Source organism: Aspergillus aculeatus (assembly GCF_001890905.1).
Source record: "Aspergillus aculeatus ATCC 16872 unplaced genomic scaffold ASPACscaffold_1, whole genome shotgun sequence".
NCBI classification, from domain to species: Eukaryota; Fungi; Ascomycota; class Eurotiomycetes; order Eurotiales; family Aspergillaceae; genus Aspergillus; species Aspergillus aculeatus.
Window position 1 is genome coordinate 3,266,781 of NW_017962976.1, and position 21,370 is coordinate 3,288,150.

The 21,370-nt window shown below is 53.6% G+C and overlaps 8 protein-coding genes across 8 annotated transcripts; 6 read left to right on the forward strand and 2 right to left on the reverse strand.

Moving 5' to 3' along the window:
* Positions 1 to 225: 225 nt before the first annotated feature.
* ASPACDRAFT_19789 (SURP domain-containing protein) lies at positions 226 to 2,685 on the reverse strand (the record flags this gene model as incomplete). Its single annotated transcript, XM_020198895.1, has 1 exon — positions 226 to 2,685. The coding sequence occupies one exon, from the start codon at positions 2,683 to 2,685 to the stop codon at positions 226 to 228; it is 2,460 nt and encodes an 819-aa protein (XP_020061581.1).
* Positions 2,686 to 2,892: 207 nt separating this feature from the next.
* Positions 2,893 to 4,474, forward strand: ASPACDRAFT_1852188 (uncharacterized protein). Its single transcript, XM_020197237.1, has 3 exons — positions 2,893 to 3,083; positions 3,142 to 4,274; positions 4,335 to 4,474. Exons 1-2 carry the CDS (start codon positions 2,971 to 2,973, stop codon positions 4,160 to 4,162), a joined length of 1,134 nt encoding a protein of 377 aa, XP_020061582.1. The 5' UTR covers positions 2,893 to 2,970; the 3' UTR covers positions 4,163 to 4,274; positions 4,335 to 4,474.
* Positions 4,475 to 8,939: 4,465 nt separating this feature from the next.
* ASPACDRAFT_56627 (uncharacterized protein) lies at positions 8,940 to 11,117 on the forward strand (the record flags this gene model as incomplete). The annotated part of the gene is made up of 1 exon (XM_020203154.1): positions 8,940 to 11,117. One exon carries the CDS (start codon positions 8,940 to 8,942, stop codon positions 11,115 to 11,117), a length of 2,178 nt encoding a protein of 725 aa, XP_020061583.1.
* A 702-nt stretch (positions 11,118 to 11,819) lies between these two features.
* Positions 11,820 to 12,713, forward strand: ASPACDRAFT_110615 (uncharacterized protein). The gene is made up of 2 exons (XM_020195490.1): positions 11,820 to 12,282; positions 12,363 to 12,713. Exons 1-2 carry the CDS (start codon positions 12,081 to 12,083, stop codon positions 12,653 to 12,655), a joined length of 495 nt encoding a protein of 164 aa, XP_020061584.1. The 5' UTR covers positions 11,820 to 12,080; the 3' UTR covers positions 12,656 to 12,713.
* A 472-nt stretch (positions 12,714 to 13,185) lies between these two features.
* On the forward strand, positions 13,186 to 14,114 carry ASPACDRAFT_38816 (dolichyl-phosphate beta-D-mannosyltransferase; the record flags this gene model as incomplete). The annotated part of the gene is made up of 2 exons (XM_020200510.1): positions 13,186 to 13,289; positions 13,481 to 14,114. 2 exons carry the CDS (start codon positions 13,186 to 13,188, stop codon positions 14,112 to 14,114), a joined length of 738 nt encoding a protein of 245 aa, XP_020061585.1.
* A 265-nt stretch (positions 14,115 to 14,379) lies between these two features.
* Positions 14,380 to 15,430, reverse strand: ASPACDRAFT_38817 (uncharacterized protein; the record flags this gene model as incomplete). The annotated part of the gene is made up of 2 exons (XM_020200511.1): positions 14,380 to 15,315; positions 15,386 to 15,430. 2 exons carry the CDS (start codon positions 15,428 to 15,430, stop codon positions 14,380 to 14,382), a joined length of 981 nt encoding a protein of 326 aa, XP_020061586.1.
* Positions 15,431 to 16,233: 803 nt separating this feature from the next.
* On the forward strand, positions 16,234 to 18,625 carry ASPACDRAFT_38818 (transcription factor TFIIIC subunit TFC6; the record flags this gene model as incomplete). Its single annotated transcript, XM_020200512.1, has 2 exons — positions 16,234 to 17,716; positions 17,775 to 18,625. The coding sequence occupies 2 exons, from the start codon at positions 16,234 to 16,236 to the stop codon at positions 18,623 to 18,625; spliced, it is 2,334 nt and encodes a 777-aa protein (XP_020061587.1).
* Positions 18,626 to 20,340: 1,715 nt separating this feature from the next.
* Positions 20,341 to 21,138, forward strand: ASPACDRAFT_38819 (uncharacterized protein; the record flags this gene model as incomplete). Its single annotated transcript, XM_020200513.1, has 1 exon — positions 20,341 to 21,138. The coding sequence occupies one exon, from the start codon at positions 20,341 to 20,343 to the stop codon at positions 21,136 to 21,138; it is 798 nt and encodes a 265-aa protein (XP_020061588.1).
* Positions 21,139 to 21,370: the final 232 nt, after the last annotated feature.

A 21,370-nucleotide genomic window follows, 5' to 3' on the forward strand; every position in this document is an offset into this window, starting at 1 on the left:
CGAGGGGGTTGTGGGGCAAGCCGACTTTACCCATTCAGGATGTTGCTGCCTTAACCTTTTGTCAGGCATTTATCCGGGCTTCAAATGGTGCGTGCTACTCAATACATTGTTCGATCGATCGCTCTGTACAGTTTTCATGTTCATGTCCATGTCATACATCCCGTGCTCTGCTTTCCTGAAGCATTGTTTACTGATGGTAATCCGCTTGCTTGTTGAATGCTATAATCACTCCGAGTCCGAGTCTGCAAACATATCCTCTGCTTTAGGCCGTGGTTTGCGCACCGGAGGCTGAGGTTGCGGTTGGGCTGCCGCTTCAGCTACTTTCTCCGGCGATGGTTTGCTCAGCTCGCTCTCATCTTCGGGAGGGTCTTCCTCCAATGGCTCACCATCCGATAACTCCAGGTCACTGTCCTCCATTGGCTCGCCATCAATGTCGCTCATTGACACTTCGTCGAGATTCTCCGCCGTCGCATACTCATGCTTGACCTGGTCAACATCCATGCGATCCGGTTCGGCTGCCGCAGCGCGACTGGGATCGAACTTTCCAGAAGCTGCATCCTCGTCAACTGCCTTCCAGCGGTTTTTGTTCTTGGAGAACGCGCTCGCCACTCGTTCGGCTTCGGCCTTCTCTCTCTCTTCTCGCAGCTCTTCTTCTGTGAGGGGGGGCTTCTCGAAGATCTGGACGAATTGCTCCTGGCTCGACTGCGGAAACACGCACCAACCTTCCCATAAGTTGAGAAGAGAGCCAACGCTGCGCTTCCATTTTTCGGCTTTTAATCGACCCCAGCCGAAGTCTTTCTCTAATCTACCAAGATGCTCGAATGCTTTCTGCGTCTTTAGTGCTGACTCGAAAAGCTGTCTGTATCGCCAGGCATGGCGCACACCACTCGTGGCAGACGACGAGAGGATGTCTGACACGAGATACAGACCCACCAACTTAGCAGAGGACGTGTCAAGAGTTTTCGAGGCCGTCCGCCCATCTTCGGCTGTGTTGTCGTTGGCTGATTCTCCAAATTGCTCCTTGCGAGCAAGTCCTTGTTCAGCTTCACGGTCCGGATTGGCCCCCGTAAAGGCATAGGGTTTGATGATATTGGCAACAATCATCTCCACAACCTCCTCGGCCCCTGCCCCAGCATGTTCAATGGCAAAAGCAGTAACACGGGCAACATCTCCTTTTCGTAGCTTGGCATGGGTGGTTGGCAGCCGTGCGAGTAGGTGGGTCAATTTGGCCTTCTGAAGAGGATTCATGTATCCCAGCCCCTCGTTACCAGCGCCCGGTCCTTCCGCTGGCGGTGCTCCCCCGGCCACACGTCTCTCATCTTCATAGTCCGACATCTCCTCGTCAGACGAGTCGTAATCGTCGTCCGTGACGAACTCGTCCATGTTGGTAGTGTACTCGAATTTAATATGAGCCTCAGGTGGAACCCAGTGTGCGCCACCCTCAAAGATAAGTGACGGGTTTTGAGGTTGGAACCGACCCCGTCGACCACCGGTAGGTCGACTGTTGGTCAAGACCTCCCATAGCTTCCACCGATAGTAGACACCGCCAGCGCTCCGGGCGTTCCAGATCCAAGCCCATTTCTCGTCCCTCTGGACCTCCGGCCTACTCATAAGCAAGGCCTCAAACTCCGGACCATAGCTCAGTAAATTCTCCAGCGTCTTATGTATCAGTCTTAGCTGCTTGAGGTCTGACGGTGCTTTCACCTCAACCTGTGTCGTCGGGCCACTGCGCCCGAATGCAGGATTATACGACGTTGGCGGTGCAAAGCCGCCGCGGTGCATGCCAGGAGGCGGAGCTCGATTCAAGCGTCCGGGAATATCGGGCTGGGTAGACTTGGCCCCGAATGGAAGGGGGCTTGTCGAGGACTGACTGACAGTCACCGGCATTGTGGAACTAATAGCCGCAGAGGACAGATGCCTCGAGATCGACAGATAGTAACCCCAGCCCAGGTACTTGTTCTGAAGAGCGCTGACAGTGCTATCGATATCCGATGCTGCAGATTCGTTTGCAAGGGTCACGATGGCAGCGATCGACTTGCGATCGGTCGGGGCCTGTTGGACGGTCGAATGCAGTATCCTGACATTATCCACCGTCAGAAGCGAGGGGATTATCGACTTGATAACCGACGGGGACGTCCCAGGAGGCAACGAGGCCAGGTACAGTGTTGGTTTGGCCGCCGCCCTCTCCGCCTCCTTCGCATCGGCAGTCGCCTCGTCCTCATCGTCCGACGCGCGGAACGCGGACGCGGCAGCCGACGGGCCCGGGCCGGTGTTATCAAAGCCCAGGATCCCCTGCGCGGTGTCTCGGTTCCGCTGCGCTGGCGGGAAGCCTTCGTGGTTGCGCTTTCGCGACAGCGACGGCGGAGGGGGTCCCAGCGTGCCAGGCCCGCTCAAGCGCGGACCGGAGCCCGTGAAGTGCCGTCTACCAGGGCCACCTGCAAACCCTTGATTCTTGTGTGGGAAGCGGTTCGGTCGTCCATCGGCAGAGGGTCTATCGGTGCCGCCGTGCGAGTCATCCTCGAATGACTTGACAAAGTCCTCGTACACAGCCGCGGTTTCGGCTTGCTCTCGGGCTCGTTTGGCTTCGGCTTCGGCTTTCTGGCGCTCAAAAAGCGACTTCTTAGGAATGGCCGATAATTTGGCGGAGAGGTCGGGGAAGGCTTTTGATTTGGAGTCGTCCGACATAATGACGAGGCTGCGGTCGCAGCAGGGTTCCTTGTTGCGGAGACCACGGAAGTTGAGACAATGAAGCGCGGAGTTACCTTACTTGCGGGTGGAAGCTGATCGGAGCGGAAGCGGGAGGCTGCTGGTTTGTTGCCTAAGGCAGGAAATACGCTTGTAAGGAAGGAAGTATGAGTAAGTTTACTCTACCTTCAGCCAAGCATCTTTCATCACTCTATCCTGCATATTGCAAGTTCACATCCGCTCAAGTTGCATCGAACTCTCCGTATTGATTTCAATTTGATCACAATGGCGGCGGCTCAGGTACAATCTCTACTTCGCTTTCTATCGCAGGATGCCAAAGTGCCACTTGCGTCCGCAATGGGTAAAGTCATGGAACTTCAGAAGGCCGGCCTAATAACGTATGACCTGTTTTGACATCCGGATATAAACATAGCAATCCATCTGATAGTCGCTTAGTCCTGAACAGATCTCTAAATCAGAACTCAAAGCTCTCCAGAACATCTTTAAGGATGACAAGGTGGCGAAACAAGTCATGAACGCCGCAAAGAGAATGTGCAAAAAGAGAGGCTCATCTACTGAAGGCACGACAGCTCCCTCAAAGAGAGTCAAAGGTCCCCGCACAAATATATCCAGCACCCCTTTTGACGCAGAATGTGCGCTTGCTCTTCCCGAGTCGAATATTCCAGAAGAAGATCTATCCAGCATTACCCTTATCACAAACCGAGCACCACTCGTGCTTGCATTTGCTGTGTGCGTGCTACGATATACAATGCCCGAGCAGCCGATTTCTAGCAGACTGAGTCTTGCCCAGGCTGTGGTAAGTGCTAATAGTCGATCGAAGGCCGCGAGCTTGGGTATTGAGAGTGAACCCTCCGCTGAAGCAGAAGGATGGGGAGAGGGCCAGCCGGTGGTGAAGGTCCTGGGCAGAGAGGTGAAAGTGTTGAAGAGATGGGACTATGATTCGCGAGAGGGTCGGCCGCTGAATCCAAGCACAGAACCGGATGCGAACGCTCCTGTCGTGTCCGATGATGTTCTGGGGCAAATATCCCAGGACGAATCAGACAAGGCACCGCCACTCTGGGGTGTTGATACGGATGCCATGCGAAAAGCTCAGAGCTCGAACCAGGATATGAAAGTGGAAAAGCCTTTGCCTATCTTCACTCCTGATTCGGCACGATCATATTTGCATAAAGCATTCACCAAAGCTTCTGATGAAGACGTACCCTCCCGCAGGAAAGCCACAAAGAATGCTTCCCTGCTGGAAGCTGAAAAGGAGGAATGTCTCGCGCATCTTCTACGCGCCATCAATATTGTCTGCCAGTCCTGGGCCTCCAGTCTCGCCAGGGACGAATTGGACCGACGTGCATGGGCCTGGTACTTGCGTGTCCGGCCGGCAGTTCAGAGTGGAGCAGGAGGCTGGGGGCAGAAAGGACCAGTCAGGTTATGTGATATTCTAGCTCTGAAGAGACAGCCGTGATTGTAGATGCAGATTTCGCGATGCCTGAAGATGTGACGAGACCGGTCCTGTCAGGCTGGGATTAGGCAGTAGGCCGATTCAGCACAGCTGACGAAGCCCCCACCCTTGCACAGTAAGTTACATCATATGACTGAGTATGTAGTCTTGTCTGATTTGTTCGATTGCATGGTAGAATCAACGAATCTGCGTGACGTTATTGGAGAGTCCCTGCCATCGCGTGAGCCCGAGCGTTTTGGACTGGCGCTGGCCAAATGCGTTATGATGACAGCCCCACCTCTCGTTTCAGGCCCTACAGAGAAATTCTTGTCCCCGGATGAACCTATCATGTTATTCTACCACACAGATGTGTCAAGCATATCTCATTGAATGAAAATGTATCCGTTTAGTGTCGAATGTTTCTTTCCCAGCGGCAACATGACCCATGGGATTTGATAGCCGTCGTAGCTTGATGAATACTTACTCCGCAGGCCACGCATTGGCATATTCACGGAGTATCCCATGCAGTCATCAAGAGCTGAGAGACATTTGACCGACAGAAGAAGAAACCCAGGCCTAGATAGACCTGTTTGCGCAAGCGGACCACCGGTGCTCTCCAGTTAGCCTGGATGGTTATGGCGTTTGGGTTCCCGGACCCAGTATGATGCAAAAGCAACTGTTCGGTTCTTGATCGGCGAATCTGCGGAAGGAGAGTCCTTTGGGGGAACCTTAGTGGGTTGGAAACCATCGTGATTGTTTAGCCATGATTATGGTAACCAGTAGCAAATGTAATCTGGACCGATCTCGGTGGTGGGCTGATCTAGAATGGGCTGGGAGTTAAGCCCGAGGCAGACCATGAGGGGCAGGCAGACAGCCCTATGTCCGATCCACTTCAAGTAGGCCAGTCCGAAACCCAGGCTGGGTATGATAGAACGCCATGCAGAGATACGATTCTAAATAAAAACGCCGGTTCAACTATATAGGCTTGTCCCATGACTATCTTCTAGTTGCGGATGTGTTCAAGTGCCGACAAAAGTTGAGAGGGGAAAAAATAGCAAGACCATCCATCCCAGTGTCATTCGATTTACCTGATGTATCTCTATCTCTCCCCGCAATGATCCAGGATACCTGGAAAGGGTATCTGAGATTTAAAGCATCTGGTTGTATGAGTAGGTGAACTAATTCGTAACATGCATTTCTGGTGGACCGCCACGTTGTCTCTCTGTCTGGCCAACTCCAATAGACATTGTCCGATTCGTCTCCGTTCTCCATGCGTAAGACGTACCAAAGTCATGTTGTGAATTCTTGTCATCTCTCCTGGATCCTTTCCGACTGCACATTGGGACTGGCCAAATCTGACCAGAAAGTCTCCACCGCCCGATCCACTGCTGCGGTGTATCCTTGGTGCACTGGCACTTTGTATCGAGGGAGCGACCAGCCTTCAACCAGTCTGATAGGAGGATACCTAAATTGTTTGGACAGTGCATTTCGGACAATACATATGTGTGGACGATTTAACTCGCTCTTCATACTGTGGAACAAAAAATCCCGCTTAGTGAGCATTTATCTGACTATCTTATTAATCAGCCACGGCCGTGACCCCGAAATCTATTCCTACCAGTCTATAGATGATCTCCGCGTTCAATTAGTGTCTGATATATTGAGTAATCCTGTGCTTGGCGTTCATTGACAGTAATCGCCATGAGTCTACATGAAGAATTTGAACATATAAGGCAGTGGCGTATGTCTATTCGCTAAACATCTTTTTCATTCTCGAGCTAGCGAAACACTCATGAATAGTAAATTGAACTATACTCCTTGATAAGCTCAGCCTTATATGCGCTGTCATCTGAATCGCTTTGCTAACGACGGGCGCTTTATACCGCGTTCATTGTTAACCTATATCTTCCGATTTGGTTGGCCCGAGTCCACACCTGGACTGAGTTTGAAGACTAGCTCGAACTCGAGGATCTCCAACTTCCTGTGATGCCTCTGGAACAGGACTAGAAGTAAAGTTGGGTTCTAGTGAGGTTGTAGGCACCCGGAATGCCGGCACATGTGCTGACAGGGGACTGGACTTCCCAAATCGTGCCCTGGGCCCTGTGGGTGTCGCTTTTCTTCTTCGGTACAAGGTTGCCAAAATATGCACATGTGCAGCGGCGGTTTTAGACCCAGCGTCTCTGCATCAGTGCATCTGAAGAGATGAGCCTTGCCCTTGTCGGCTGTAGATATTGCAACTTTGGTCCCGGGTGCGGGGCATGGAGTATTCACATCAAATATTTAGCCCCGACGGGGAAGGCCTAGGTCATTATAAAGTAGAGCCTCTGCTCCTGAACAAGGCCTGCCCTGTGGGCCATTGTTATTGACACAGCCAGGCAATTGCTTCGACTTTCTCTGCTCGGCAATATTAGCTCAGTGCCTCTTCATAGGAACGGTTGGGCCAGGGATAGGGATCTCTAGCTTGTTGTCGAAGCTGTAATGACAAGGTCTAGACTGGGTGTTGTTTTTCCTCTTGTCTACTGTACCAATTTTTTCCTCCCTGCCTTTTTCTTCATCTCACTGTTCAAAAAGGTACCCGCGCATTTAGACGGTGTGGTTAGTGGTTGCTGGCTGAATCGTAGCATCAGAGCCCTGGTTCGTTCTCTGGCCCTGAAGCCACACCCGACAAGACCCTGTGCACGGTAGCGAGTCACTACCCACAATTAACCTCTACCCAGACTAGGGAGAACACCAGTGCCACGTGTAGAAGGGATTGATCGAACGGTCAAGAGATCGAATTTAAGTCCAGTATGGGCTGTTTTCAGTTCAAGCATGCAAACGGACAGACTAGCAACCGCTTTCTCATACCAGGTGATATAATGGCCGGTCAAGACTATCCAGCTCTGAAAGAAAGAGGGTCATGATGCAATGTGCGCTGATCATAGCATTGAGTGCCAATCAAGGGTTCACGCCCGCGTTTCCGAATTCGGCCAGATAGACTTTTCGGTGCCAGGCACTGCGCCTATCTTTTGGAACTAATCGGCTAGGTACGGTTCTGGCGGTTCCACCTTGAACCAATCCCTTGTTGCTGAAAGCCTGAACCTGCTCCTACAGTACATGCAGACTACATACGGAGTAGACTACTCTGTACATATGCTGCTGCTTGCTGCTTCTTGCTGCTGCTGCTACTGCTGCTGCCGCTGAGTGGAAGCCTTCTTGCCCCCTTCCCCCATCCAAACCACTGGTCGTTAGCCAGGTTAGGGTGTGATTTTCCCAATTTACCCTTGTCCAGTGTTCCAGATGGAAGTCGTCCGAGTTCGGGCGATTGTTGCCCGAAGAGGATGATGGACGGATCTCTCGTCCCTAGCGGTTCCATATAACTGGGCTGTTCGACAAGAGGTGAAGTCTACTGTGTGGGAGTCTGGGAGAAGATAAAATCTTTATCCGTTGTAAAGTCAAATCGCTAGCAATCGAGAGTGCCTGTCAGTTGATTTGCAAAGGCGCCTCTGACGACACTGCAGTGGGGATGTTTCACGTCGGTCGACTCAATTTTCTACTCAGTACCTGCCCTCATGTCAACTTGTTGAGGCCTTCGAGAATCCATGATGTGTCGGTCATCGATGCTGAACGATTCGGTCGAACCTTGGCTAATTCCGAGCATCAATCGCCCTAGGGCCCTTTTTTTCCCGGTCGTTACCAGTGTGAGACTACAAGTGGTCTTTTGAGATGTGGTGTTTTGTACCTTACTTGAAGTGTCCACTTATTCTGGATACTGAGCAGCTACCGGGCAGTTAGCCTGTTACAGGCAAAAGCAGTGTACGAATACTGTTGTACCGAGTAGTTATGAGTACTTCACTTATCTACTCCGTACTCCGTAGTAACCTATGCTTTACATGCGGTGGCGAGGCGCAGCAGCCCTGAGTAAACAGGAGACATCCGAAATTCATAATAATAGAACCACCACCCGGATGAGAATAGCAATCGTCGTAATCAGGCGTATGTGTATTAATTGTTCTGTAAATAGTTCTCCGTGCTCTGTACTCCGTTCTTCATACAGTATTTCATCCTAGATGAAGTATTTTGTGTCGACCTCGCGAAGAAGTAAAATTTCCAACTTTTGCAGCCAGGACTAACCTAACACCGACCGGAGATCGACTTGGGACCAACTGACTTGAACTCGACTGGGTCTCCAAGACCCCACTTTTTTTGCCCTTTCTTTCGTTCGTTCCCAGTCATTGAGTAGTGACTTTTCAATTTCGCCCGGGAAAAGCTCGCGCTAGTCCTGGTCGGGAACGGTCCTTTTCTTGAGTCCTCAGGCAGCCCGAACGCCCTCTTCTACTGAGTACTCAGTAAGTTACTAGTAGTCTCACCCCATCCTCGCCCGCTCCCCGGGCCTCCTCCCTCCCTCTTCCTCCTCCTCAAACGGCTAGTAGTGATTCCCTCCCTCTCATTCATTCAACCTCCACTCTCACCACCGACACCACCACCACCACCACCATCACCACCACCACCACCCTCCCTTTACTCTCGCAACCTAACCACCATTACCCACTACCTTCTACCATCTCCATCTCGGTTCCTTTTTTTTTATTTCGCCTTCTCGACTATCTCTCTCGCTCGTCCCCTTCGACAGTCCCTTAGGCACTTTCCCACCCTCCCATCATTCTTTCGCCGACCGTTCTCTCCTTTCTCCCTCCCCCTCGTCACTCTTTTCGGCGCCTCCCATTCCCCCCGGTTCTCAGTCAACTCAGGTGACTGACCCGGTTTCCTCTTGAGAGGTTGACCAAATCAGATAGGTAGCCCGACAGGGCTGTCCATCGCCATGTCTGGGCGTCTATCATCCGACCATTCTCGCTCTTTCTCACAATCCTCTCAACGATCCACGCCACGCTTTACTCCGGTGAACGAAGTCGAGTCAATGCATCGTCGCTCAGTTTCGGCTCGCTCCTCCAATCCTAACGTCTTTTCCGATGAATACTCACTCGAACCCCTTGACTCTGAACATACTATCTTCACTTCTCGACGTCCATCGACTTCTTCCACCGATTCCTCTAATACCCTACGCGGATCAGTGCCTCAACAGCAGCAATCGCAGCAGAAAACCTACAACACCATTCCCATCGATGCGGATCTGACGGAGGACCCTTTTGGGGATGAGGCACGAGTGTCGTTTGATGAAACTCCGCACCGCTCAAGTCTTCCTCTCAAGGGGGTGGACTTTGCGAATCGCAATTCCGTCGCGTCTACTACACCTTCCACCACAGCTCGCAGTCAAAGTATCTCGTCGCGCTTTTCGATACCTGTTCGGGCCATGAGTCCATACACTGGGGCAACCGGTCCCAGCCATCCGTATGCGATGTACCCGCAGGTCGGTGTCAGTCGCTCTCCAAGTGTAGCGACCGCATCAACTTTACGCCCCGTGGACCAACCGTTGGAAGATACCAGTGGGCCGCAACATCCGTATGCGATGTACACCCAAAATGTGGTTCCGGAGGAAGGCATGGACAGTGCCCTGGACAATTCGATGATAGAACCTCCTCTGATGGACAACTCCATGGTCCCCCTTGGCTTCCCCGGCCACAATCAAGCCTACCAACGACCGCCCGGTCGGGCCGATGATGACGTCGGGGATCTCATTGGCCCCGACGGACACACCGAACAGCTTCCACCTTACTCCCGCTATCCTGAAAATGCCGTCCCCAAGGTAGAGGGGACGTTTGCGTCCGTCAACGATGCTGGCATCACGTCGGACGAGACCCTTCACAATGAGCGTGCAGGTCCACCCATGTCGGAGGTTACATCGACTAATGTGCCTTTGGAGGAACCAAACCGGATGACTGCACGAAGTAACTCACAATCGGAAGAGCCCCCGCTGACCGGAATTATGGCATTCGAAGAGAAATTGAAGAGAAAAGGTAAAAAGAAGGCCTGCTGCGGACTACCCATTTGGACGATTGTTTTGGTGGGGGTGGTAATGCTTGTTGGAGGATGCATTGGAGGTGTCATTGGTGGTGTGCTCGGGGCGAAGAAGGCAGCGGATCAGGAACACAAGCAGCCCAATGGCCCGCATATTGTCACGTCAACTGTTACCCCCAAGATGGATGCGACTCCGGTTACTTCTACCCCGATCAACCTGTTGGCTCTGCCTACTGGCCAGTACGTTATTCCGGCATCTCCGAAGAACCAGTCCAAATTTTGCGTTGCGGAGTCGGATTACCGAGTTACATGGTCCTGCATGAATTCGGGAGATATCCCTGTCGCTGTTGGAGGCACAGACACCCAACGTTCGATCACGTTTGAAGATACTACGTACTCGTCAAGTCTTAGCTATGGAGCTCAAGCACCGGTTCTTTCCAACCCGACACAGAATCTTTCAATGGCATATGATCTCAACGATGCCAGTTTCGGACCCGCTTTGCACTTTTGGACCACCTTCGACAAGCTGGTCGTGGTGCCTCAAGACTCATTCCCAACGCACGCGTCATCGAAACGCTCATTGTCTGAGGATGAACTGTTGGCTACCATGCTTGTTCGCAAGGATGTAGCCAAAGCAGGAGATAAGCCGTGGTTCTGCTGGTGGAACAGCACCATAATCGAATTCTTTCTGTACATCAACGAGACCACCAAGGATGCTCAATACAGCGCGACCGCCACGTCATCGAGTTACGTTCAAGCTACGGGAGGGAGCTCGAGCTCGGGTTCGGGGTCCAGTTCCAGTTCAAACACAAACACGAATTCTAAGCGGGATGCAGTATCCGACTACCCCCGCCGGATTAAGATGGAGGAGAAACGAGAAAACCCCGGTGCCCCTAGTCCTTATTGTCAACAGATGCAAGTGCTTGATGACGGGTCAGTCGGTCCCATATCCCAGGAGACTGTCCAGGTCAAGGAGGTACAGCCTACTCCCACAACAACGATCCAAGTCACCGGCTCAACACAAACATATACAGCGAAGGCCGAGTACCAGAGCGTCTGCTACTGCGTGTCATTGACCGATTGATATAGCCGATCTGGCATCTCTGGGCTCCAGCCTATAACGAAGCTCTTGTTTATCTGCGGAACTGAAGGCGTTGGCGTTACTAAAACTGAGGGGGCCGCTTCCATCCAGCTCTTTACGTGCATACGAATGTTTGATTAGTCTCTCAAGGTTAACATACCTCTTTTTCACCTTGGGCATGAAGGATGTTCCGATACATTTTGGTATCTTATGGCGTGCATATTATGTATTCCAGCCGGGTCTTGTTTGTCCCGGTGGTTGTTTGTTTCACTCTAATGCGGCCGACAAATCGCCGTCCGCTTCTGCATCGCTATGGATAGTTTCGAAGGCTTTTTTTGGGCGTTAATATTGGGAGGGGGGTCAAATGGTGCAAGGAAGGACAGCGTACATTGCGGCCAGGAGACTCTTTCGTTCAATCTCTTTTTTAAAGGCCTGCGTATGTCCAGGAACCGGATATCCTCTTCATCATTTATTTTTTTATTTTGACCATTGCTTAAGGATGGGTATGTTCTCGTTGAGAATTCGGTTGGCATTTCGACATGTTCTGGTAATATGGTCTGAATCTACTATTTGCTTTAGGCGGGTGCGAAGCGGAAACAACCTCTTCGTGGACCGTGCTACAAGCCGTTATACCTCTTTCATAATTCTCTTGCGCCCTTACGTGCCCGAAGTAGCCAGGGGTGATGCAACAGTGGTTGCGCAATGGTTGGGTTGGGATTTGGAAAGATGACCGGATGCAAACGTCATCGTCTGCAAACCCCCTCCCCTTCGAAGTCGATCACCACTTGATCATCCGGGGGCGACTAAGCCATCTGCTACTAAATAAAGTGGGCAGTTCCTAAGGTGTTGAAGTTAATTAAATTTTGGATCTATATCTGAACGAACGCAATTCGACATTGTACATTACCTATTGTTCTCACCTTCTTTACCTTAGTGTCACTAGTCATCTCACCTCACACCAGCATCATGGCTTCCATACTTCGCAGCAGCAGACTATCCCTTCGTGCAAGCTACTCTCCCTTCATCCGTCCAGCATCGCGTCTTACTCCGAAGACCGTCCAGCCCTGGCGCGGCTACGCTCATAGCTCCTACGGCGGCGAGGGCGAGACCCAGGCTGAACAACCCAACACCTCCCGCAACGAGCCTACCCGAGACCTCGAACATCCGGGTGAGTTGCTTCACCTTTGAAGATTATGCAAAAAGCACTTCAATGTGGAATAGAATGGACTAATGCCTTCGTCACAATAGGACCCCCCGCCCCTGACGTAAGTGGCTCGTCAAAGAAGTCCCAGCAGTCCGGCAGCAGCAGCAGTAGTGGCAGCAAGGACACTGGTCATGGCACTGGCACTGGCGTCGAAAACAAGAGTCACAGCAAGACTACACCATCCAACAAGGCCAGACCGACCATCACGGATGGCGTGAATTCGCCCAATGCAGAGCTCGATGGAACAGTGGGAGACAATGCATCGGAGGATGTCAAGAAACACAACCAGGAGATGGACCAACGGTACGATCACGCGTATAACCAGGTGAAGAAATAAGTAAAGGTTGAGAGTTGTAGCGCATTGAGAGACAAATTGTCCATGTATTTCTATGTATCTTAACGGATTTCACGGATCAAAGTTCCTGTCTTTTTTTTTTTTTTTTTTTTTTTTTTTTGTTCTTGAGAAAGTACTGAAGAATCAACTGCGGGCAGAAGTGAGGGTGTGCAGCTTAAGCGATGTAAAACGACGACGACCGCAGGAACGGCAAGCTAAGTTAGCAAGTTGAACCGAGGGTGAAACAACTGGACAGTCTTTAGTCTTACTCCTGGACTGGCCACGTTGAATGGATGCGAATGCGGATCTCCCGCACCAGTCAGTAGTCGTCCGTCCGTCCTCGTCGCCAAGTCCAGCCCGCGCCGCGCGCTTTCACTCTTTCACTCTTACTCCTCCTCTCCCCAGCACTTTACTGACCTTCACTCCTTTTCCCTTCCTGATCTTATCTATCTATTCTTTGTGTCTTGGAGCACGGATCCAATTTCTTGACCAATTCGCGGATCATTTACTGGCAACAGTCACAAAACAGAATCATGGGTGCCTCGACGAACAAGTACTCGGTCATCCTGCCGACCTACAATGAGCGGAAGAACCTCCCTATCATCTGTTGGTTGCTGGAGCGGATGTTTCGCGAGAAGTGCGTTTATCCCCCCCCATTCTCATCGATCATCTTCTCGCCTGGTTATCTCCAATGGAGAGGACTTTCCTCGCCTTCCTTAAACCTCCTCTTCTCTCCTACCTACCTCCCTTCCCACCCCACATCCTGTTCCCCTCCCCCCCCCAAGTCCTCAGAAACAAAACTGACCACCCGGCCCTAAAAAAAAACAGCAACCTGAACTGGGAAGTCATCATCGTGGACGACGGGTCCCCGGACGGAACCCTGGAGGTGGCCAAACAGCTGCAGCAGCACTGGGGCGCGGAGCACATCATCCTGAAGCCGCGGGCGGGCAAGCTGGGGCTGGGGACGGCGTACATCCACGGGCTGCAGTTCTGCACGGGCAACTACGTGATCATCATGGATGCGGACTTCAGCCACCACCCCAAGTTCATCCCGACGATGATCGACATCCAGCGCGAGACGGACGCGGACATCGTCACGGGCACGCGCTACGCCGCCCGCGGCGAGATCAAGGGCGGCGTCTACGGCTGGGATCTATTCCGCAAGTTCACCTCGCGCACGGCTAACCTCATCGCCGACGTCATGCTCATGCCCGGCGTCAGCGACCTGACGGGCTCCTTCCGCCTGTACAAGAAGAGCGTGCTGGAGAAGGTCATCCACAGCACCCAGTCCAAGGGGTACAGTTTCCAGATGGAGATGATGGTCCGCGCCAAGGCGATGGGTTTCAAGGTCGCCGAGTGTCCGATCACGTTCGTGGATCGGTTGTTCGGGGAGAGTAAGTTGGGCGGGCATGAGATTGTCGAGTATTTGAAGGGGGTGATGACTCTGTGGTTGAAGGTTTAAATGTATGCTTTTCGGGGGATGTCTTCTGTTTTTAGGGGGGATTGGGGCATTTGTTTCCCGACTGATCTGTTTTTTTGGGGTTGCTTCTATTGACTTTGATTTTTTTTTACCATCTATCATCTAACTATACCCTCCGTTGTCTATTCTTGTCGTGAAAATTCCCGTTGTTGCCCTCTTCTAGTATGTACAATTTTAGAATTTCTCCTCCCCCCCTTGGCTCTTGGCTCAATGAAAAGATATCGGTGCAGATAACTCTCCACAGCGTCTAGGTTTGCTTCTCAACTCTCTCCAAGAACCGACTGACCCGATGCACCAGCTCCTCCTGCCCAACGTCACTCACATTATGGCTCGCCCCCTCAATGGCTGCACTACCCTCATCATCCCAGATATCCTGCCCCCCAGCATTCACGGCCTGCCTCCACCTCCCCATCAACCCCGGGACATCCACCCAGGGGGGAAGATACTCGTCCGCCCCCGAGAACAGAACCATCAGCCTCCCCTTCAAAAGACCCCTCTCCGCCACCTTCCCGAACGTCGCCGCGAGACTCTCCTCCCCTAGATCCGAACTGAACAGATCATCCGCACTCGGCCGCTGGGGACTGTCGGGACTGGCCAAGCTCCAGAACCGCGCCGCCGTGACCGGCGTATTCTCGGGCAATCCCACGCGGGCGAGCAAGTCCATGGGCAGGAGGAAGCTGGCGGGCCCGGTGCGCGCCATCTGCACGAGTTGCTCGTAGGCGCCCCGCACTTCATTTTTCTGGAAACCGTCTGCTTCCTGGATCTTGACCAGCAGCGCCTCGCGATCCGAGACGGGCGCCTGCATGATCGCCCCATCGACCGCCGGCCGGCTTTGGGGCTGCTGCGAGTGCAGGTAGTGCAGGACGTCCTGGCTGCCCGTCGAGTGGCCCATGACGACGATCTTGCCGGCGGCCTTGTGCGGCAGGCGCGTGCGGATGAACTCGATGCACTGCGCGATCTCGGCGACGTCGGTGTCGAGGCTGCCCGTGCCGAAGCCGCTGTAGGAGCTGCTGATGAGGAGGTTGAAGGCGCTCCAGGTGCTTTCGGGTGTCAGGGTCTGCGCCAGGGTGCGGACGTAGGGGACCGTGTGCAGGCCGTCGGTAAGGCCGCCGATGAAGAGGAGGGTGTTGGGCTTGGGGTCGTTGGTGGGGGAGCTGAATTCGAAGGCGACGAGGTGGGGAGCCTTTTTGTGTAGTACAGTGTTAGGTTGGGGGGTGGGTTTGGGGGGGTTTGTGAGGTTGGGGTGGACGTACGTATTCGTGGAGAATGCCGGGGGGTGAGTGGTTCGGGGAAGACATGGTGATTGTATGTGTGTGTGAGTGTGTTGTCTGGTTGATGGCGGTGGTGTGGATGAGATTGTAGGATTGTTTGGTGGAAGCAGGTAATCTGGATCGGTTCAGTAGTTGGAGGACTTATCGTTATCGACGGAGGACGACCCGGTGGTGATGCAGTCACTGGGCCAGGGCGGGGTTCCAGCCCCGATTCGGGTGTGGAAGGTCGGAGCTGTCAGTTCGGATTGCGATCCAGTGCATTAGTGTAGAGCCAGTAAATTTTAGTTTGTACCGGGCAATAGCGGGGTACAGTACGGACATCTCTCATTACATCTTTCCTTATCATACCAGTCTTCATATTTCCAAATCATCCTACTCATACTCACACCTAGATAGATAGTATGTTGATACCCCAACCTTGAACTCATAGCTTCCTCCCCCCCCCGCCAAGACCTCTAACCCAATCAGGTAACCAGCATTACTCGCGCGGGCGCCCCCGAGCAATTCATCCGGCGCATATTTTCTCGTCCACTGCACTGCACAAACTCGCCTTCACTTGGACTCATGACCCCAAAATAATTAAACATACTCCCACAGCAATGGGGCCTCATCCGCTATAACATACTCGGCGACTATCCCAAGCATAAATCCAGTTGAGCCGTGACTTGGCCCTGAGATCCGCAATGCGACGACCCCAAAGGACTTTCGGCAGACAACTGAGCTAACCTTACAACCAAATCCCCCGCGCAGAGCCACCGTTACTACTACATACATACATACCTACCTACCTACAGCATCAAACTCGACTCGACCCCATCACACACACAATCATGACCCGTACCCGCCGATCCAATCGCACCTCCGGCGCCAGAGCGAAATATATAGAGGACCCGTTCGTGGCGGCCGGAGTTAGCGATGACGATAACGACAACGATCTGGAAGAGGACCAACAGGACGATAGTGGTGGAGGTGACGCTTCGGTAGCAGCGGCGTCGCAGAAGCAGAAGCAGACGAACAAGAACAAGAACAAGGGGAAAGGGAGGAGCACACGCGCGTTCGCGGCCGTGAACGATAAATCCTCCGATGAGGACTTTGAAATGCCAGATGCTGGGAACTTTGATGATGATGATGACGATGACGACGAGGAGTTTCGGGACGAAGAAGAGGCGGAGGAGGTCGAGGGTGATGAGGACGAGGATGGTAGTGAAGCTGGAGGCAATGTGGAGGCGAGGACTGCCACTGCTGCTGGGGGGCCTTTTCGTCGGAAGTCACGCAAGGCTGGTGGTACCTCTGCTGGTGCTGCTGCCGCCAACTCTAGAACACCTAAGCGACGGCATCCGGATGGCAGTCTGCTGCTGACCGGTGATGCGACGCATTCGCGCGGCTCGTTCAACCCCCTTGAACATGTGGGCAAGGCGGTGCATCTGCGGGTGATGTTCGGGACGGACAATAGGGATCTGTTGGCGATGATCTACGCGCGCGAGCGGTGGGGTGGCGGGGTGGATTCGACGTTTCCGACCCGCGAGGCGCTGGAGAGGGCGAGGGACGGCGCCGACTATGGCTATGGGTTGACCTTTGGGGTCGAGCCCGAACTTCTGAAGTTGGAGAGCGCCCGCGGCTGGGACTGGTACTATACCGACGCGGTCCGCGAGCGGTTCCGGCTGCGGCAGCGCGTGGCGAAGATCGGGGAGGCGGCCGCGCGCCGCAAGTACCTGGCTCGGTCGCGCGGGGATCATACCGTTCTCCTAGGGCCCGTGGATGATCAGAAGGAGTTCACGCTGGGCCAGCATCAGGTGCTCGATTTCGGCGAGGCGTGGACCAGCAAAGCCAAGGCTGGGTCGGGCTGCCATAAAGTCCGCGAGGGCTGGCTGCTGAACTTCGGGAGCAAAGTGCAATGTCTGGCCTGGGCGCCGAATCACTTGGGTCGCACGCAGTACCTGGCGGTCGTGGCCCCAATTCTACCGGACCAGAAGGCCAAGGTACCCGATCCGCTGAAGGATCAGGCCGCGCCGGCGTTCAGGCCCTCGGCGCCCTATCCCTGCGCTCTGCAGATCTGGGCGTTCCAGGCTCAAGAGTCGGAGGCTTTGGCGCGGAAGATCGATCTGGGATTTCGGCCGCATTTGCGCTTGGCGCTGTGTACGGATTGGGGCGATTTGCGCCGGTTGGCCTGGTGTCCTATGCCTCGCAATCCTCGAGACGAAGACGACGAGGACGAGCTTGAGACCCTGGGACTTCTGGCGGGCATCTGGACCGATGGTTATGTGCGAGTCATCGACGTGAAAATCGGCCGGGATACCAAGAAAGCTGAATTTTGTAGGTTCTTTGCTCCTATCCTTCTGGTGGCTGTCGGTATACTGACCCCCCTTCCTAGATCAGGTACATTCCACGATCTTCGAGGCGAAGCCGCCATCGACTGTTTGTACATGCGTGACATGGCTCTCTCCAAGCGATATCGCCGTCGGCTGTGCCAACGGGTATGTCGCAATCTGGAGCATCGCGCCGTCCTCGAACTCGTCATCGAGTCCCGCCCCTTACTTTTACCAAGCACTTCACTCCACCTGGGTTCTCAACATTTCATCCGCCTACCCTACGTATCCCCATCTGATAGCCACTACCTCCATGGACGGCGACACCAGGCTTACGTCCGTCATCGACCCGCCCAAGGACCAGGTGTATACGAATCGCATGCGGGTAGGCTCGACCCATCTCTCGTACTGTCCGCCGCTGCAATCGTTCCTCTCTAGTGACGAGAACGATTTCGCCCGTCTGCTCGCCGTCCGGCGGTTCTACACCTCGACCGCAGTCGCCCGACTGCCAAGCCCCATCTCGGCGCTGGCGCCGTGCAGCTACTGGCATCCCAGCGTCCTGTTTGGCTGCGTGGGGGGCACGGTGCAAGCCACCAACCCGCTTCGGCGGGTGCTGCACTCCAAGGAGAAGCAATGGCAACAGAACTGGTTCCAGCATGAATGGGTGCGTGGCCCGCACGACACCGGCACGGGGGTCAGTCGCTTCTACGACGGATATCGCGCCGAGAGTGTCAGCCTGCTGCGCAACCTGATCGGGGACCGCAAGCTGGTCAACGGCATGGCGATGATCACGATCTACGAGGAGGAAACGCACGTTACTGCGCTATCGTGGAACCCCAATCAAGCATGTGCCGGATGGGCCGCCGCGGGCTTGGGATGTGGCTTGGTCCGAGTTGAGGACCTGATTCTGTCTTGAGGGTGGTTTTTAACTTCTCACTACGAGAGTCAAGTTCATCACCTTTTGCGCAAACGGGCTCGTCTTTGATCGACGAGGAGCCGAAAATCGGATCCGAGTAGGACACGACACCGCCTCGTGTGGACAGTTCATCCCGATGGACGCATTACGTAGACCCTGCCGAGTCGAGCTCTGCACATGTCGGGCGTGCATGCAAACGACACGGAATCTTGCATGGGGGTTAACTCTACACCTACCGCTGACTGCAGGCGGATCTTGGACTTCTCAGACTAGTGTCTCTGAGCGACGAGTCGCGCATTAATTACAGTCACGGCTTGAGCCACCATAGCCACGAAGGTTCATCCATGCCCGCAGAGCTGGACTGCATATTACGCAAGATAGGCACAGGCTATAAATGGAACAACAGAACACAACTATACATCAAGACCCTGCCTCCACAGTACAGCTGTACTTCCACCAGACCCACTCAATCAAGCTAATTCGCTCATCTAGTTGTGCGGGTATGTGCCCTTTGACCAGGGTGACATAGTAGCCGATGTACTATGTACGGTAGACAACCTATCTGTGTACTGTGCATGGTGTGCCTGGTCATGTGTGGGTCACGGCAAGTGTTTTCCTTGGAACATTCCGATGGATGGGATGTTGATCAAGACACCGCCTCTATCAAGAATAGAATATCAGTACACACTCGCATCACCCGGTTGATCAGCACCCCGAGAAGCGAAGTATATCCCTCAGTATGGCGGTTTTCTCATGACGTAGGAGATGAGGATCTACACTGAGAAGACGATGCTGGAGAGACGGCATAGTAGAGGAGACTGTCAGTTGAGAGAGGCGGTGATAGTCGTAGGGGGAACTCTGGACTTGTGATCAACATTGTGTAACTGTGAGTTGTTGCTTGTAGTGCAGTGTAGTTAAGGAAAAGGTGATCAACCTTCAATGCAGCCGTTCTGGAGCGGCAGATCCTCGGCCCACCGTCCGTCAACTGTCGAATAACAACGTCATCTGCCACAGCCGCCCGTGCCCGCTGCCCGCTGCCCGCTGCCCAGCCACATCAAAAAACACTCTTCACCTTCTAGGTCTATACAGCATCCAGCATCCAGCATATCGCAAGTCGAATTGTTCAGTTCGTGCTGTGGTGTAGCCAAAACTGCTCCGAGCGACCTCTGGACTTACATGTGCCTTGCCAAGAATTTCCTGACTCGTACTAAAATCAAGCGTGGTGCAGGGTCAATTGCCAATTGCCCAAAACCAACGGGGCTGGCAATGAGGGCTCCATTCCCACTTTCCCAGCCTCCTTTGACAGCAACGAGGATGCGCCAGCCTGCACTTTAATCTCCCGCCCACTGGGCCCCGCGTGCCGTCTATGATGGAATAAAGATCTAATTCTCTGGGTCCAGGTGGATCTTTTTTTGTTTTCTGTTCCTTTTTTTGTTTTCTCTTCTTCGATTTTCTATGTGGTTTAGGCTACCAACTTCAGTTCCAGGGCCCTGGTGGATCGGTGTGTGTTTCTACGGTTTCCATCCAAGTGATAAATGAATCGGTTTCCTCGAGCTTTGGCTTCTAGCTCTCTTCTAGTTCAATTCTCTGAGATACCAGTATAAGACATTTCAGTGTCTTCGATATTCAAAGCAGAAACGTCTCCGTGCCTCTTCCTCCCTCTATTCAACCTCTTCAATCATACCCAACATCAACCCTACACATCACACACCAGCATGTATACCGCCGCTTTGCTTCTCGCTCTCTCCCTGACTGCCCAGTCAGTCCCGGTCTTCCATTCCCAAGCAAACGACACCATTGCTCGCAGAAATGAACTGCCATACAAGGTCGTCGACGTCGCCGGCACTGCGGCTCCCCCGGTCGAGACAGTCACCGCCACGCCCTCGCCTCCCGTGACGGTGACCGTCACTGAATATCCTTCCTCCACCCCAGCTCTGGAGCCTTTCTCTCTTTCCTCTTGGAGTGTCGGTCCTCGGGTGACAGGCATCCCCCACCCCGGGCCCCAGTTTGCCGCGCGGGGACTCAACAGCACAGAGCACAACCACCGTCGCCATGCGCAGGCCAACACCACCGTCACCGAAACCCCCGCCAGCGAGGATTCCATCACAGTGGCCAAGCGCAGCAACGACACTCTGCCCCGTTCCTTGGGTAACCACAACGGAACCGAGCATGAGCATCACGCCGAGCACAAGGACGACGACATCTCCGCCAAGGCTCTGACCCAACGCGCACTCACCAGCACCGAAGCAGCCAGCAAGCACACCGGCAGCAACGCCAATGAGACCCAGTCGGCCCGCGCTGATCTTGCCCCTGGGCATGCCGCCGCCTTCGCGAGACGTGCACTCACCACCGGTGACGCGAAGCCCACCCCTCAGAACTCCAACAACACCGCGGAGCAGTCCGACGCTACGAAGCGCGCAATCAACACCACCGAGGCTGCTACCAAGCACTTCGCCCGAAGCTTGAACGGCACCTCTCTGCACGCTCGGAACGTCACTGCGGGTGACTACTGAGTTACCTCTGAAGGATCTCTCCTTCTTGGCTTCTTCTCTCACTAAGTATATGGTGTTTTATGACTGGTGCGATCCAATGCGATCACTACGATACACGGTACATGGCAAGCAAGCGTTGTCTTCTTTTCTTTTAGATCTATGGTATATGGTTCCGGCTTTTATGTGTCATGACTGGCATGACGATCGTTATCCATGAGGATTGGCATATCTGGGGCGTTGCGGCTCTATGGTT